This window comes from Triticum dicoccoides, chromosome 2B (assembly GCF_002162155.2).
Source record: "Triticum dicoccoides isolate Atlit2015 ecotype Zavitan chromosome 2B, WEW_v2.0, whole genome shotgun sequence".
Taxonomy (NCBI): Eukaryota; Viridiplantae; Streptophyta; class Magnoliopsida; order Poales; family Poaceae; genus Triticum; species Triticum dicoccoides.
This window is the reverse complement of record NC_041383.1, coordinates 192236985-192253808: the sequence shown is the minus strand read 5'-3', so window position 1 is coordinate 192253808 and position 16824 is coordinate 192236985. Positions and strand designations below refer to the sequence as shown.

Sequence of the window (16824 nt, the reverse complement as noted above, 5' to 3'; positions counted from 1 at the left end):
CATTTACAAATTAGGCCACTTGATCATGTTGATCTTCTGTGGAACGCATGGGCACCTTGCTAGTACTACGTATAATATATAGAACATTGATTATAATTTGGGCTAATGTGTGGCTTTTGCAGCTCAGGTCTTAATACTTGTCAAAATGTAGGGGGCGGAGCACTATACTTTGTGTGATAAACACGGTGTACGTATGGAACATGGTTTAGATTATGAATATATAGTTAGTACATCAAATGTACTATTATTTGGAATCAACATCAAGTGTATTCAAAAATTAGAATTCAAGTTCATGTAGTACACATAGTTCATATCTATCTCTATAGTAATCATGTGGTGTGTTATTAAGGTAATACACGAATGATGGTTGAAGTTGGCAACAATCATGATTGTAGATTCTTATTGAAATAGAGAAACGAATTCAAGTTTGGTTCAAATTGCAGCGGTAGTATAGACATTTGGAATGCACTAAAATGTTGGTATGAGTAGGTCGTTACATGCATTATACAGCAAGCGAAAAAAATTAATTGGACATAACATGGATTCATACTCCCTCCTTCCATCTATATAGGGCGTAATGAGATTTTTAAAGACCGCCTTTGACTATTGACAAGATTCATAGTACATGACATGCACAATGTGAAAATTATATCATTGAAAGAACCTTTCAGAGACAAATTTAACGGTGTGCTTTGTGTAAGTTGCATGTCATATATTATTGCTCTAATATTTGGTCAAAGTTAGCATCGAAAAACGCATTAGGCCCTATATAGATGGAAGGAGGGAGTAGCTTTGAATAGCATTTTGTATAGTAAAACGGGGCAAGACTCTCTCTTTGTGTCGTGTGAATAGTTTTATTTTTTTTGTTTTCTTTTTGGTTGAGGGAAGTGCGAATTGATTTGGTACGTACAAGTACAATATTAGCACACGTTAGGCTTGTCCCTAAAACTCAACCACGCCTTGTTATATCCCGAAAATGCAGATATCGTGCTCCCAAAACTGGCGCCTTCACAACCCGCGCCTTGCTATCCCAAAATTACAACACGCGCGAAAACTCCCTCCAGCTGCCAAATCCCGACACGCGAAATCCCCCTTCTAACCCTGAGGCGAAAGGGCCGCTAGTTCAAATCAATGGGGGTACTTTTGTAACACACCCTACATTTTGGACAAGTGCGTCCCTAAGTCATGGTTCACCCCCTCCCATCGCCCCCTTTTCGCCATTCGAAATCCCAGGCCGCCATAACCTCTCCGCTCCAGCCGCGAAACCCCACCCTCCTCTGTCCGCCACCTCACCGCTGCCCAGCCGGAGCCTCTTCCCTGACGACGTCGTCCACCGCAACAGCTCGACGTCCCTCGTCCACCTCCCTGGATGAGGATCCGTCGTCCATCTCGTCGTCCCGCCGGTTCAGCCGCCCCGTCCTCCACCTCCAAGGAGCTGCTCCGATAATCGCCTCGTCTATTGCGGCTGCTCCATCCCCACAGCGCCGCCTTAACCTGCTCCACCGGAACCGCAGCATCCTCACCGACTCCTCAGACGAAGCCGAGGCCTACTCGGCACCACCAAAGAGGTTGTACACTCATCGCATCGCACCTTCTCCTTAATTCGACCTCCCAGCGCCGACGGTGCTCCATCCCGCACCCCCATGGAGCGGCTACCTTGAAGCCGGTGCCGCGAGCGACATCTCCACGGCGGCTCTTCCCTAGTGCAAGGCCCCTTCGGCGGCAGCGGCCATACCAGCCGGATCTGCTGCTGCTGTTCCAGCTCTCGCTCGCTCGCTCGCGCTGCTGCTGCTGCTCCGGCTCTCGCTCAATCGCTCGCTAGCCCAGCTGCTGCTGCTGCTCTCCCCCTCGCTCATGCTGCTGCTCTGCTTCGATTTAGCCACATTTCAGTTGACTGAATCGACTGTTGGGTCAGTCGATTTTCAGGGGTTGGGGGGGGGCTCGCCGGAGTTAAGGAAGAACCACCCGCAGCGGGGACGGGGGCTCACCGGAGAGGTACCCCACTATCTATCTTAGGGTTCAGGGTGGGGGCGGGGGGCCTAGAGGGCTGGCCGGGGCGGCGGCGGGGAGTTGTTTCGGGGCGGCGAGATGGCGTTGGGGCCGGCGGTTCGGCCGGTGGTGGCTGGCGGCTCAGGGGGGTGGAGGTTGAAGATGAACTGCATGCCCTTCCTAAACTACATGTCAAGTGCCTCTCTGCTACCATTGCGTTCAGTTTCGATAGTAGCATTCAGATTCCACAGCAAATTTCAGTTTTGACAGTTAAGTTCAGAGTCAACATTTTTTACCTCATCTGTTGTAGTCAGGTGGTTTATGGTGATGTAAATTTTACATCTATTTTACATCATCTATTGGAGATGCTATTAGAATCCCACTTGAGATTGATGATGTCTGTCTTGTGCTGCTTCAGCCTTGACGTCTTATGGCTCACCGGAGCTGCTCCAATGACAGAACGATCCATCACAACAGAGCAGTGCCCTAGACGCTGTCTACAAATTCATCAGATCTTCCTCCACACCTCCGATAGCCACCTCTGCCTCAACTGCTTCAGCGACCAACCCAATGATGCAGAGGTCTACACGGCTACAGCAAAGAGGTTGTACACTTGTTGCATCACTTATTACTATACATTCACGTCGATCCATTAGGGCTATTTTGGTTCAACGGAAAAATATAGCAATAGGGAATTTCCCAATTGCACTCTACTATTCAATTATTCATGCATTTTGTTGAAAGGAATGAAGCAAAACATCCACCTGGACCTACTTTTCAAAATCCTATGCATGAAAACAAGACCAAGTGCATTAGTGGCAGAATAACATTCTAACTGTACACGCTTTCATATGGTTTCACTTTATTTTGGCCATGTTTCTTTGCATTCCTCTGCTCTTCCAATTCCTGTAAACCAAACACCCAAGTTGACAGAAATCATGTGTTTACAGATGCTCTGTTTACCATGTGCATTCCTATCCTATTCTGGTGTTTTTCCTATCCCTACATTTTTAGAATCATGCAAGACAAATGAGCCCTTACAGAATTACTTCAGTGACAGGTAGGTGTCCAAGGGAACTTTGTGTGGTTTGTCCTGCTCCTGCTGCGACGTCGTCCACCAAAACAGACATCACGACCCCTGAACGTCTTTCGCCGCCTCAGATCTCCTTCCCTGCCGCCGGCACCCACCGCAACGGCATCACCATCATCGACTCAGCAGATGAACCTGAGGAGTACACGGGTCCACAAGAAAGGTCGTACTCTTTTGTTTCTGCTTATGTTATGCATTGCTTAAAATACCTGCTACATTATCATCCTGTTCAGCTCTTGGACTCCCAAGTCAGGTCCAAATTAATGTTCAAACTTGAGTTCTAAGTTAGTTGTGGGGCACATATCGAGGCAGCAATGAATAGTATGTCTGTCTAATATCTGATTCACCTAGGGTATGCCTATGTTGTTCATCTTGGGTGGGAAACAAATAGTAAAGCAATCATCATCTGTCTTTTTATTAAATTAAAGCAATCATCAGCCTGCTATCATTATTTTTGGATCCATCTACTGGTTGTTACCATCACTCTAAATTTCTGCATACTCTCCTTACATAATCTCACCATATTTTTTTCGTATGCATGTCAGATATTGTACACAGTCATGCTGAACATGTAGAGAAAAAGAGAAGAGTTTTGCGTGGCAATACAATGTCATGCAGACATCGCTCCATGGTGGGTTCAATGGCAAACCCTCCCCACCCCTCTCTAGATTGTAATCCAGAGGAAGGTATCTGTTCTGAGGCAGATTCAGACACCGCTGACCACTCCTATTTACCCCCCAAGGTGTTTGCTCTACCTTGGCATGATGTTGTTAGTCATATCATGCATATGTTGCCTTGAAGTGCCACTTTTGACATCATATATGTCATTTTCTTAGTTTAGACATGTTCTGTAATGCCACCTGTTTAGTTTCTATATCATATATGGGAATTATGTAGTCTCATGTCTTTTAGCCAGCCATAATATATGCGAAATGTGCAATGCCATCCTTTTTAACCAGGCATCATATATTTGAATGATATCTTGCCCATCCTTTTCTTCATTACATTTCCATTTGTCGACAATGTTTGTACATTAAACTACTCTTTCTGTGAATCAGCCATTTGGGTGGGAGATGGAAAAATCTGGAGTGAAAACAAGGCCTTCAGAGCAGACAATGCTACCTGTCGAAGCAGATCTCTTGTTGGGTTCCGATAGCTCCTCAGAGATGGATTCAGAGACAGATGACCAGTCCTATTCCCCCACCGAGGTGTATGCTCTAACTTGGCACGGTTATACTGCTCATATCATGCGTATAGTGTCTTGCATTGCATAGTTTAGACATCATATACACAATATTCAGCACCATGTTCTTAGTTCAGACATCATATCGAATGCCCTCTGTTTAGCATATAAATCACATATGTGAATTAAATGATGCGATACTGATTACTTAGATAACATGTAGGTGAATTATGTCATGCGATCCTGTTTAGTTATTCATCATATCTTTGAATTATGTTATGCTATGCTATCCAGTTTAGATAGACATCATATATGTGAAATTATGTCTTGCTATCCGTTTTAGTTAAACAATATACATGTCAACTATTTTATGCCCTCTTTTTTCCACACTATCTATTGCATAGGTCTCTCATACAATGTCTGTACATTCAACTATGTTTCCTGTTTATCCGCCATTTGAATTGGAGCGGGTGATGCCAGTATCTAGCGGACTAAAAACACGGTCTTCAAATAAAACAGTGCTACCTCTTGGTGGAGATAGCACCCCGGTTGTACATGCACAAGAGCCAGCCCTACCACACATAACCCAAACTCTCGCAGATTGTACCCCTACTGCGACGGACAGAGAACCAGCTTCACCCAATCTAACCCCAACCCTAGCCGATTGTAACCCAGTTCATGTTGACACAGCACCATCTCCACCAGAGAGCTCCCAAACAAGAGCAGTTAGTAAGGCAGCTCCAGTGCCCAAAGGGCAAGTACTATCACGGCGAACCCCAACTCCACCAGTTAGTACGCCTATTCCTGTGGAGGAAGCACAACCAGCTAGTCATAGTTTAGCATCTATTGCATTTGATGTTGTTAAATCGTATGTGCGTATCTTCCCATCTTGGAAATATTATACTGAAGATGAAGGAAAATGCCAGTTGCAGGTGTTTGTCCGGGAGTTATGTGTAAGTAATGTTATTCATGGCAATTACTTTGCTTCGACCCATACATCCTACCTCCATGATGGTTATAATACATCAAATTTTCCCATTTTCTCTATAGAGAAGGACCAATTTGGAAACTCAGAATGAGGTAACCTGTGCTAATACCTCTGCTATCTTCAAGAATGCTTGGTGGCAGTATCGGAATTACCTGAAGAAAACGTACTTCACCAGCAAAGAAACTCATCAAATTTCCTTGCGTTCTCCTGAGACACATTTGCTGGACGATGACTGGGAACGCCTTGTTCTATACTGGTCCTGAACCGAGAATGTGGTAGGTCCATGAGCTCATTTTCTATTTTTAAGTATTATATTCTTGTGTCTTACTGTACTCTGTTCATGTAGAACAAGTGCCTAAACCTGAAGAACAACTGTTCTAATTTAAGATTCCATTGCTATCATAGTTTAAAAAAGCGCTAGGCGTTAATTGTGCGTTTTGCCAACGCCTTGCGCTTTACTGACCAAAGCGCATGCTTATGCGCAGTTATGCACAGATTAAGCGTAGTTATGCGCAATGCGTTTTGCCAACGCCTAGAGCCTAGGCGCGCTTAAGCGCTCGCTTAGGTGCGCCTTTTTTAACTATGATTGCTTTGCTCTTGTATCACTGTATTTACTCATACAAAATTATTTTTAAATTGAAAGATCCAATCGAAACTCCAATGGCACAACAGGTATGTTCATGCATGTTTCTTTAACAGGTTTGGTCTTATCAATAGCTCTGTTGATTTCAGTTTCAATTGTGTATACAGTTGACTTTCATATCATGCACATTAGTAGCATCACAACAGAGCCAATAGTGTTGTTGTACATGTAGACCCGTGGTACCCATCTGAAATCTTGTTGTGCCGTGTAGTTTCCCATGCTTTTGTATTCTTTCACTGTTGCTTTGTCTGGAATTGATATGATTTGAACCGTGTCTCTATTTTGATTTGGCAAGACAATGCAGTGACCATAGGACATAGATATATGTTTGATTGATGCTTTTTATTATGTACTAGTACTTGGCAATAGAAGACTTGGTAGTTTAATCCTGTCCACCTTACTAATGAACTGGTTCACCGAAATGAGTTTCATATACTAGTACATGCTAAACTTGTTATGTGTCTGCTTGTTTCTTCTTTTGGAATGCTGACAGAATATTGGGGAAGAGTGCCTTATTAAGCAATGGTAAAGGAAGTAATCCAGATAAGGTTCAGGATAGTGACACATCCTTGTTGGTCTCCAACAAAGCTGATAAAACAACTAAGGAAGACTATCTTGAAGACAACGAGACAACCCCAAAGTCCTGTCTTGGTTTAGTGTTCGAGTTACTGGCCACTACTGCTTGCACAAGCTATTCAAACTCACTGTCTGAATCAGTTCGGTTTCTTGAGTCTCAACTACAAGCTGAAATACATCGATCAGTTGTGCTGCAACAAGAAGCGGAAGGACTGCGGAAGTCCCTGGAGCATTCAGATGCATACTTTCTGGTGCAACAACAAGCGTTGGAGGATTTTAGCGCCAAACAGGACAAAGCTAATAAGCTTGCTAAGCTTCTTGCCAGCATGGTGGATACCCAAGATAACGTTTCTTGAGCTCTTCTGAAGTTGTTTCTGTTATCCTCTTGTTTTGCTGCCGCGTTTATTTGCACTGGTGGCCAATTTTGACGGCCAGTGTATGTAATATGCTGCTTTGTTCCCTGTATTTGCACTGGTGGCGAACTTTGATGCCCAGTGGATGTAATATGTGTAATAGCGGTAATAGGCTAGCGTATATTGCTTGCTTATTTATTTCCTTATTGTCTTGTTTAGTTGTTTGCTTGTAGTCACTGTAGTTCTTTTTCTGTGTTTTTCTAGTGGCCACAATAACCTGTTTTTGGTAACTAGGCCAAAATAATCATGGCAACACACGGACTGTTGTAACCATGGGCCTCCTGCAGGCCGTATGTTCCATGGGCCTTCTTCCGGCCGTAGGATCCATTGGCCTTCTATACGGGCCGTAGGATCCATTGGCCTTCTATACGGGCCTTCTACGGGCCTTAGGATTCATGGGCTTTCTATGGGCCGTATGGTCCATGGGCCTTCTACGGGATGTGCGATCCACTGGCCTTCTATGGGTCGTACGATCCATGGGCCTCATACGGGCCATACCATGGGCCTTCTACGGGGCGTATCGTCATTTTGCCAATCATGGGCCGTACTGTTCGTGGACCATAACGGGCCATTAATAGACCGTATTTGATTACTCTATGAAAATAGCCCAATGGGTTTTTTTGACATGAAAACGGCCCAACGTATTAACGGTCCACAAACGGGCCGACTGCAACGATGGGCTGAATTTGGCCCACAAGCAGAAAATGACAGTAACGGGCCGTATGTAACCGAATGCTGCAAATGAGCCCAAGAACCAATGGGCCCTAAGAAGGCCGAAAGATAACTTGGGCTGGAAACGGCCCAATGGAATAACAAGTCGTTAATGGGTATAAAGTGATACACTGTTCTTTATGGGCCAGTTTCACAATGGGCTGTTAATGGGCCAAGAGTTACAAAGGGCCTCATATGGGCCGAAAGAAGTCATGGGCCACACATGGGCCAGAAGTTAAAACGGGCTAGAATCATATTGGACGGCCCAGATGACACTATTGGGCCTAATTCGAAGAGGTCGTAATGGGCCCTGGGTTAGTGGGTTGTAAATGGGCTATAGGCGAACAGACCATTAACAGGCTTTCTGTGGGCCGGGCCGCCACCTTTTGACCAAGTCAAAAGGGCTGGCCTTTTCACAGGAATGGGCTTCTGTTGGGCCGTGCCATGTGTCAACGTATCATAAGCGCCTTCGGTCCAATGAGTGGATGACATCTGTCCCAATGGTGAGCCGACACGTGTTTCCTCCAGCCAATGATGATTTTACACGTGGAAAATCCCCATTGGTCGGGGTTGTTAACGGGTTATCGGATCCAAAACCGAACCCGATAGCTTAACGGCGTTCCGTTACGGTGGATGCCATGTGTCGGTCACCCTTGACGAAAGCACTTTTGTGACGCACGATTTATCGTCATGGAAGTGGACACTTCCATGATGATAATTTTGGTAATGTCATGGAACACTTCTACGACAGCACAGGTATGACTATCTTGATTCTGTCATAAAATCGTCATGGATGTACATGCATGACAGAAAACATGACCTAATGTGACAAACACATATCATCACAGAAGTGTATTTTTTTGTAGCGGAATGTCGCAGATCCGTTGACTAAACCTCTTCCACGAGCAAAATATGATCAGCACCAGAACTCTATGGGTGTTTGATTCATCACAATGTAACTAGATTATTATTGACTCTAGTGCAATTTGGAGACTGTTGGAAATATGCCCTAGAGGCAATAATAAAATGGTTATTATTATATTTACTTGTTCATGATAATTGTCTATTGTTCATGCTATAATTGTATTAATCGGAAACCGTAATACATGTGTGAATACATAAACCACAACATGTCCCTAGTGAGCCTCTAGTTGACTAGCTCATTGATCAATAGATGGTTATGGTTTCCTGACCATGGACATGGGATGTCATTGATAATAAGATCACATCATTAGGAGAATGATGTGATGGACAAGACCCAATCCTAAGCATTGCACAAGATCGTGTAGTTCGTTTGCTAGAGCTTTTCTAATGTCAAGTATCTTTCCTTAGACCATGAGATTGTGCAACTCCCGGATGCCGTAGGAATGCTTTGGGTGTATCAAACGTCACAACGTAACTGGGTGACTATAAAGGTGCACTACATGTATCTCCGGAAGTGTAAGTTGGGTTGGCACGAATCGAGACTGGAATTTGTCACTCCGTATGACAGAGAGGTATCTCTGGGCCCACTCGGTAATGCAACATCATAATGAGCTCAATCTGACTAAGGAGTTAGCCATGGGATCATGCGTTATGGAACGAGTAAAGATACTTGCCGGTAATGAGATTGAACGAGGTACGGGGATACCGACGATCGAATCTCGGACAAGTAACATACTGATGGACAAAGGGAATTGCATACGGGATTGATTGAATCTCCGACATTGTGGTTCATCCAATGAGATCATCCTGGAACATGTGGGAGCCAATTTGGGTATCCAGATCCCGCTATTGGTTATTGGCCGGAGAGATGTCTCGATCATGTCTGCATGGTTCCCGAACCTGTAGGGTCTACACACTTAAGGTTCAGTGATGCTAGAGTTATAATTGGAAATTGTATGTGGTTACCGGGATTCTTGAATGAGATCCCGGACGTCACGAGGAGTTCCGGAATGGTCCGGAGGTGAAGATTTATATATGGGAAGTCCATTTTCAGTCACCGAAATAGTTTCAGGGGTTATCAGTATTATACCGGGACCACCGAAAGGTGTCCAGGGGTCCATCAGGTGGGGCCACCTATCCCAGGGGACCAACTGGGCTGAATATGGGTGGGAACCAGCCCCCTAGTGGGCTGGTGCGCCCCCAAGGGCCCAAGGCGCCTAGGGTTGGAAACCCTAGGGGGTAGGTGCGCCTCCCACCAACTTGGGGGGCAAGCTTCCCCCTTTGGCCGCCCCCCTCTAGATGCATCTAGGGGGGCCGGCCCCCTCTCCCCTTCACCCTATAAATAGAGGGGGGAGGGCAGCCGCAACCCTTCCCCTGGCGCACCCCTTCCCCCTCCTACATCTCATCCTCCTCCTCCGTAGTGCTTGGCGAAGCCCTGCCGGAGAACCACGAGCTCCACCACCACCACGCCGTCGTGCTGCTGGAGTTCTCCCTCAACTTTTCCTCCCCCCTTGCTGGATCAAGAAGGAGGAGACGTCCCCGGGTTGTACGTCTGTTGAACGCGGAGGCGCCGTCCATTCGGTGCTTGGATTGGATCTTCCGCAATTTGAATCGCCGCGAGTACGACTCCATCAACCGCATTCTTTTAACGCTTTCGCTTAGTGATCTTCAAGGGTATGAAGATGCACTCCTTCTCTCTCGTTGCTAGCATCTCCTAGATCAATCTTGGTGACACATAGGATTTTTTCTGAATTATTACTACGTTCCCCTACAAGGACCACTGGCCGCACAGGAGAGAGAAGGAAAAAGTTTGCCAAACCGGACCCGTGACAACCTCCTTAAATGCCCGGGCTGTCCGGCACTCCTCATATTGGCCTCATATATTGGATGAGTATGAGGAGTGCCTGGGCATGTCCGATTAGTGGTCATACGTCCGCCACATAGGATTTGGCCCACCATGGAGCATCATTTTCCTTTCTTTATTATTTCTTTTCATTCTCTCTCCCCTTCTCCGTCAGTGACATGCATGTGATCGGACGTATAGAGATGAAATGAGGGACATGGCTATGTGCACGGAAAAATAGGGAGTCAAAATCGATACGCCCGGTCACTGATCGGGCGCGTCTGCGGATGTTTGAGAGGCCAAATTTGCCCAGTTGTGTTTCAAACTCTGTGCAAAACACACAGGTAGGGTCTGAAACTACATGGCATTTAGCTAGGTAATCCCTTGTTAAACTCTTGTTATGTATAATGGGCCACATGAAGACATTTATACTGGGGGCACCTTAATTTTTCAAATACAATATTGAAGCATATAAGGGATTCCCCCTAAGTTAATCAACTTGTAAAACGACCTGACAGAATATGTACGAGAAGGCTCAAGCACCCAAATAGGGGCATCCTTATTAGTAGAAAGAGTTTTAGTTTGTACTATGGCAAGTAGTTGAAGCCTTCTTGAGTATAATTATTCATTCACACATCTTCTAAATGGAAGTCTCAAAGTGGCACCATTCCACACCTAGGCAACTCTATCTTGTTGTTGATAATTTTCAAATAGATCCAGATCATAGTTCTAAGAGAAATTTCTCTAGCCCAACAATCATGCCATAAAAGCAATGTTATCCCCATTACCCACTTTGCACTTGTAATTTTTTTAAATGCCCAGTGAACACTCTTCCAAAAGTTAGACCCCACAATAGGTTACTACACAAAATATTAGCTTTATTGGTACCATATTTATTTATTTTTGTGAATACGCAAAGCTTGTGGTACAATATTTAAAACACAGTGTATCCTTCCAGTCACCGTTTCTATTATCAAAGAATCTGTTGCTCCAAGCTACCAAGACTGATTGTGCATTGGTGGCGAAGGCACTACAACATGATGTCTATTCTCGATCAGTTGGTTTCTCGATCGTTGTTGATATAATGGACATAGTTAAGAGTTTCACTTCATGGAGTGCCACAACGGTCATCAGGGAAGGCAACAAATTGGCTCATGGTGTAGCTACTCATACAAGGCAGGTTACAAAGTAAGGACTGTGAGAGGGGGAAATATCTGGTGCTCCAGGAGCACCCAAGCTTAGGTGCTCCCATGCAAGCTCGGCCATTTGATCTTAGATCCAAGAGCTCCTGTGAAATGATGAACGTTTTTGGAAAAAAGCCCTCATAGAATCTGAAAAATGCAGGCAAGTACATCAGCTCCTCATATACCATTGGATCTGAGATCCGAGGGCCCAGAAGTCCGTATCATGGGAGCACCTATGCCCCCGTATCACAGGATACTCTCCCCCGTGAGAGAGCGAGATCTAGGGGGAAACTGTATAGGAGGGTGAACACGAGGCTAACTAGGTTATATCCAGTCATAAAGCTTGGAACTTATTTAAAAATTCAAATTCAAATTCCTTCATAAATGAACTTGGGTTGAACAAAAATGACCTTACTAATTCTCTACTATTAACAAATAAATTATACGGAATTCATGGGTCATGTGCACTCACAGACCAACCGAACGCACAAAGTTGTCCAAATAAGCTTTTGCCTCGCTTTATAATAAAGTTATCCAAGTGTGGAATGCACAGAGTTGCTTGAGATTCTATCGTCGGAACCGAATCTGGGTTGAACAAGTCGAATTCAGTTCTTGGAAAACATGGCACAATATAAAAGGGCGGCATTGCTCACAAAATTAGCATTAAATTGATTTTTTTCACCTTCGTCATTGTGAAAAGAAAGCCAAATCAAACATGAATAACACCTACTACCCTTACATGTCACGGGTCGTGACGCATACCAATTCGCAAAGCGGGTAGGTAGGAAAAGGTGCCGGCACGTTGCCCCGTTCCAAAATCCTGATGAAATAGTCAATCCACACTGAAAATTCCCACCATGACACAAGAACAGTTTGTAATTTGTACAGACTGCAGCCAGCACAATTTTATTCATTTCATTCCTAGAGTCAAACGCAACACAATCGCAGCCAAGCCAAAGCTCTGCACGCTCCCGCCACCAGAGGGAGAGAATTGAGGCCGCGCCTATATATTCTGCCGAACCAGGTGCGGCCTCGCCACAACACCACCCACACGGACACGGTCCCGCCTCGCGAACCATCGTCGGCCTCCTCTCCTCTTTCTCTTTCTCTTTCTCCCGCGCGACCCACACACAGGCCAGCTTGCTACAGAGAGCGAGGCACGACGACGTACGTGTCGAGCTGATCGCGGCGGCCGGAGGCGCTCGATATATGCTGCGCGGTGACGGCGACGTTGCGAGGTAGCTATGCCGCCGATGAGGAGCGACGGGGTGATCAAGGCTGGCGCAAGGGAGAGGTCGTCGTCGCCGTGGAGGTCGCTCCTGGGCGGCTGCCTGGGCGGCGCGGCGGGCGACCACGAGGCGAAGAAGAAGGTCCGGCCGCGCTCCGGCGGCGGCGGCGGCGGCGGGCTGCGGCGGCTGTCATTCACGGACCTGAGCGGCGCGGCGGACGAGGACCTGTCCATCTCCCTCGTGGGGTCCAACCTGCACGTGTTCGCCGTGGCGGAGCTGCGGGCGGCCACGGGCGAGTTCGCGGACGACAACTTCCTGGGCGAGGGCGGGTTCGGGCCCGTGTACAAGGGCTTCGTCGACGGCGGCGTCAAGCCGGGGCTCAAGCCGCAGGCCATCGCCGTGAAGCTCTGGGACCCCGAGGGCGCGCAGGGCCACAAGGAATGGCTGGTACGTCCGCGCCCCACGTGTCCTCCTCGACTCCTCATCCATCCATTAATCTTCTTTGCGCGTGCAATAGCCACAGCCCAACGGCAACCGGTAGAGTAGTGGTCGTAGTATGCGGACGGCTGCGCTAGCTGGAGTAGCTTTTCTTGGAAGAGATTCCAATTACATCTGACATCGATGGCCTAATATAATGCATGCTTGGGGGAGGGAATAGGGCTTGGATTTCTTTCTTACAGTGAAAGAGTGGGCTCTTGCATGGTTAACCAACAAGTTTGCATAGGTCCCTTACAAGGATGTCTAAATCCAATCCTTACATCTGGTGCACCATTGAGTAACTTTGTGGATAATCGAAATTCAAAAGCTATACCGTCGCAGGAATTCTCCTGGAGTGGTTATTATCAATCATTTATTAATAGTATAACGTAGATCCAGTTTTGCTGGGAAGCAACCTGTGTAGTATGTAACCTGTAGCCAAGAAGCAATCCTTTTAGAGTTATAGGCAAGTTAAGCTAGCTCGCTGTCCTAAAACGGGCGTGCAAGTTCGAGCTTTCTTCCAGGAGAATATTCTTGGTTACACAGTAATTGAGCTGTTCCTCCTTGTGGACTTTTCACAAGTTTTTTTTGTGTGTTCACAACATTGCTTACTTCGCAATGAAAACATAGCTAGCATCAAGATCAATTGAACCTTTGCGTTAATTAGTAACTATCAACCAAGTAACTTTCACACCACGTGTTTAAGTTTTCTGAAAGAACCATTCTCAACCACACATAAACCAAAGCTAAGCTGAGCAGGCAAGGCATGCATGCTCCATAAAATATCTCGCCGCCACGGATTAGGACCTGTGGGCCGGGCCAGGAAAACCGGTGAGCGAGGTTGTTGAGCGATGTGACGGTTCCGGCAGCCGGCCGGCGGCCGGATAAAAGTCGGGCGGCCTAAAACGATGGACGCTGACACGGACACGGACATTGACCCTGATTAATTGGTTGTTTAATTTGCTCGTGCGTGCGTGCAGGCTGAGGTGATCTTCCTGGGGCAGCTGCGGCACCCCAACCTGGTGAAGCTGGTGGGCTACTGCTGTGAGGACGCCCACCGCCTCCTCGTCTACGAGTACATGCCCAACGGCAGCCTCGAGAACCACCTCTTCGTCAAACGTACGTCCCTGCTCCGCTCACTCCATTTCTTTTTACTTGCTGCTTAGTTTGTCTCAATCATGCATATGGATGAATCAAATTGATTAAACCGTAGAAAATATATGATCTAGTAGTCTGCTAGCTGTGGTGATAGAGATGAGTTGGTTGACCTGCCTCCGGTAAGTACATTGACTTGGCATGCCCATGGACGGATGGAAACCAGCTGTCTGAATTCAAAAGCCCGTCAGCAAGTTGGCAAATGCCGGAATTTTAAACTGGAGTAGTTTAGTTGCACGGCGGCCGAATTTTCCCCAGCTAACTCGCAACGTTTTTCAGAGTTCTGACCAACTAAACTTGACTCATCTCTGAATTAACATACCCCCATGCGTGCACCGGAAGGCAGATCAGAGGTCGCTGGTCAGAACTCAGAAGCAAGTGAGGTCACGAGTTAAGATAGGTTGCCGGATCCATGTCGCGATTAATCTATCTCAGCACGCTACAATTTCCGCAGCCTCACTGATTGATCTCCTCTTGCACAATAGTCCTAGCCAGATCTCCTAACGCGTTGACCATCCCTGCGTTCAGAAAAATACAACAGTCTCGACAGTAGGCGCGAAATGGATACGATATCTCTGTCGGCAAGACAGTAACACTGTCGGGGCATCGATAGATTATTCCTTGTCTAGTGTATACAGAACAATTGACTAAGAAATGGAAAATGTAGCTCTGGGTGGAATCTTGGAATGATTTTTGTGTGTGTGATGTCTTGCAGAGGTTCCTTCGGCGCTGTCGTGGTCGACCCGGCTCAACATCGCCGTCGGCGCCGCGAAAGGGCTGGCGTTCCTCCACGACGCCGAGAAGCCGGTCATCTACCGCGACTTCAAGGGCTCCAACATTCTCCTCGACTCGGTGAGCCCATTCTCCGGCCTGCTCACCTCACACTACCTATCTAGTTCTAGCAGCAAATGAAGCTAAGTTTTGCTCATGTTTTTTGTCGATCCGTACGTGTGTGCAGGACAAGAAGCCGAAGCTGTCGGACTTCGGGCTGGCCAAGGACGGGCCGGAGGGCGACGACACGCACGTGTCCACGCGGGTCATGGGCACGCACGGCTACGCGGCACCGGAGTACATCATGACGGGCCACCTCACGGCGAAGAGCGACGTGTATAGTTTTGGGGTGGTGCTGCTGGAGATCCTCTCCGGCCGGCACTCGGTGGACAAGACCCGGCCCAGCAGGGAGCAGAACCTGGTGGAGTACGCCCGGCCCGGGCTCAGGGACCCGCTCAAGCTGGCTCGCCGGATCATGGACCCGGCGCTGGAGGGCCGGTACCCGGCCGCCGCGGCGCAGAAGGCGGCCGCGGTGGCGCACCAGTGCCTGAGCAGCAGCCCCAAGAACCGGCCGGACATGTCGGCCGTCGTGGAGGCGCTCGAGCCGCTGCTCTCCGTCACGGAGGACGTCGCCGTGGGTCCGGTGGTGCTGTTCGTGGCCGCGCCGGAGCCGGCGGCGGAGGAGAAGGAGAGGAAGGAGCGGCCGTCGAGGACGGCGAGGGACGTCGGCGCGCACCACCGGCGGAGGCTCCGGTCGCCGAAGGGCAGCCCCAGGAAGCGAGGGGCCGGGCCGAAGGAGGAGTTCTGGGTGTGGCACGTGCCGGCCGACGACGACAAGAAGCCGTGACGCCGGCGTGCGCTCCCGTCGGCGTCGTCGCGTCTGCATGTGCTGTACATACGAGAGAGAAAGAGAGGTGCTGCTATTGTTTAGGATTTAATTAGGATTGCATACGCATCCCTGTAGTTCTACGATCATGGCGAGTCTTCGTTTTTTCTCTTTGGTTTTCTTTTGCTTTGGATCTGTAAGTTCTTACAGTGAGATGCAGAATGTGGCCCATAAGTGGAGCTATATCAAACAAGAGTACTGATTGATCAACATAACGGAAATTTCGTCGCATGTTCGTCTTGGATTGAAGCTACGACAATGCGTATTCAGTCTGGGTGTCAATCGGTGCTAAGATAACAGGAAACAATCGGTCTTCTACGTGGTCTCGGTTTCGGTTGTACAATCTCTTTTTTTATTTGGAAATCTTGTCCGAAAATTACTATATTTCAATATGAAACATCAATATATATACATCCACTACCAATAGCATCGTAGCCTGTTTGTTTTTCTGCATGTACGTCCGCCATGAAGACTTGCAAGAAGCAGAGGAGGAAGGCACCGACTCCGGAGTTGCTGAACGAGCTGGTTTGGGAGATCCTGATTCGGCTGCCGGTGGAGTCGCTCCTGCGTTTCAAGCATGTGAGCAAGGCCTGGCACGCAATCATATCCGACCCCTGGTTCATTCAGTCGCACCTCCAGCTATCCGCCTCCAGATGGGAGGAGAGGCCATCCTTGCTCATCACCCCGCATTGTCTCGACCGTGTCATCAAAGGTGAGAACTGGCCTACCACGTTCTCCAGCAGCATCTTCTTCTACCGGTGG

At 47.5% G+C, this 16824-nt stretch overlaps 1 protein-coding gene across 1 annotated transcript; it reads left to right on the top strand.

Annotated features, from left to right (window-relative positions):
- Positions 1-12533: 12533 nt before the first annotated feature.
- Positions 12534-16297, top strand: LOC119363001 (serine/threonine-protein kinase RIPK-like). Its single transcript, XM_037628295.1, has 4 exons — positions 12534-13220; positions 14231-14369; positions 15121-15257; positions 15364-16297. Exons 1-4 carry the CDS (start codon positions 12789-12791, stop codon positions 16021-16023), a joined length of 1368 nt encoding a protein of 455 aa, XP_037484192.1. The 5' UTR covers positions 12534-12788; the 3' UTR covers positions 16024-16297.
- The last annotated feature ends 527 nt before the right edge of the window (positions 16298-16824 follow it).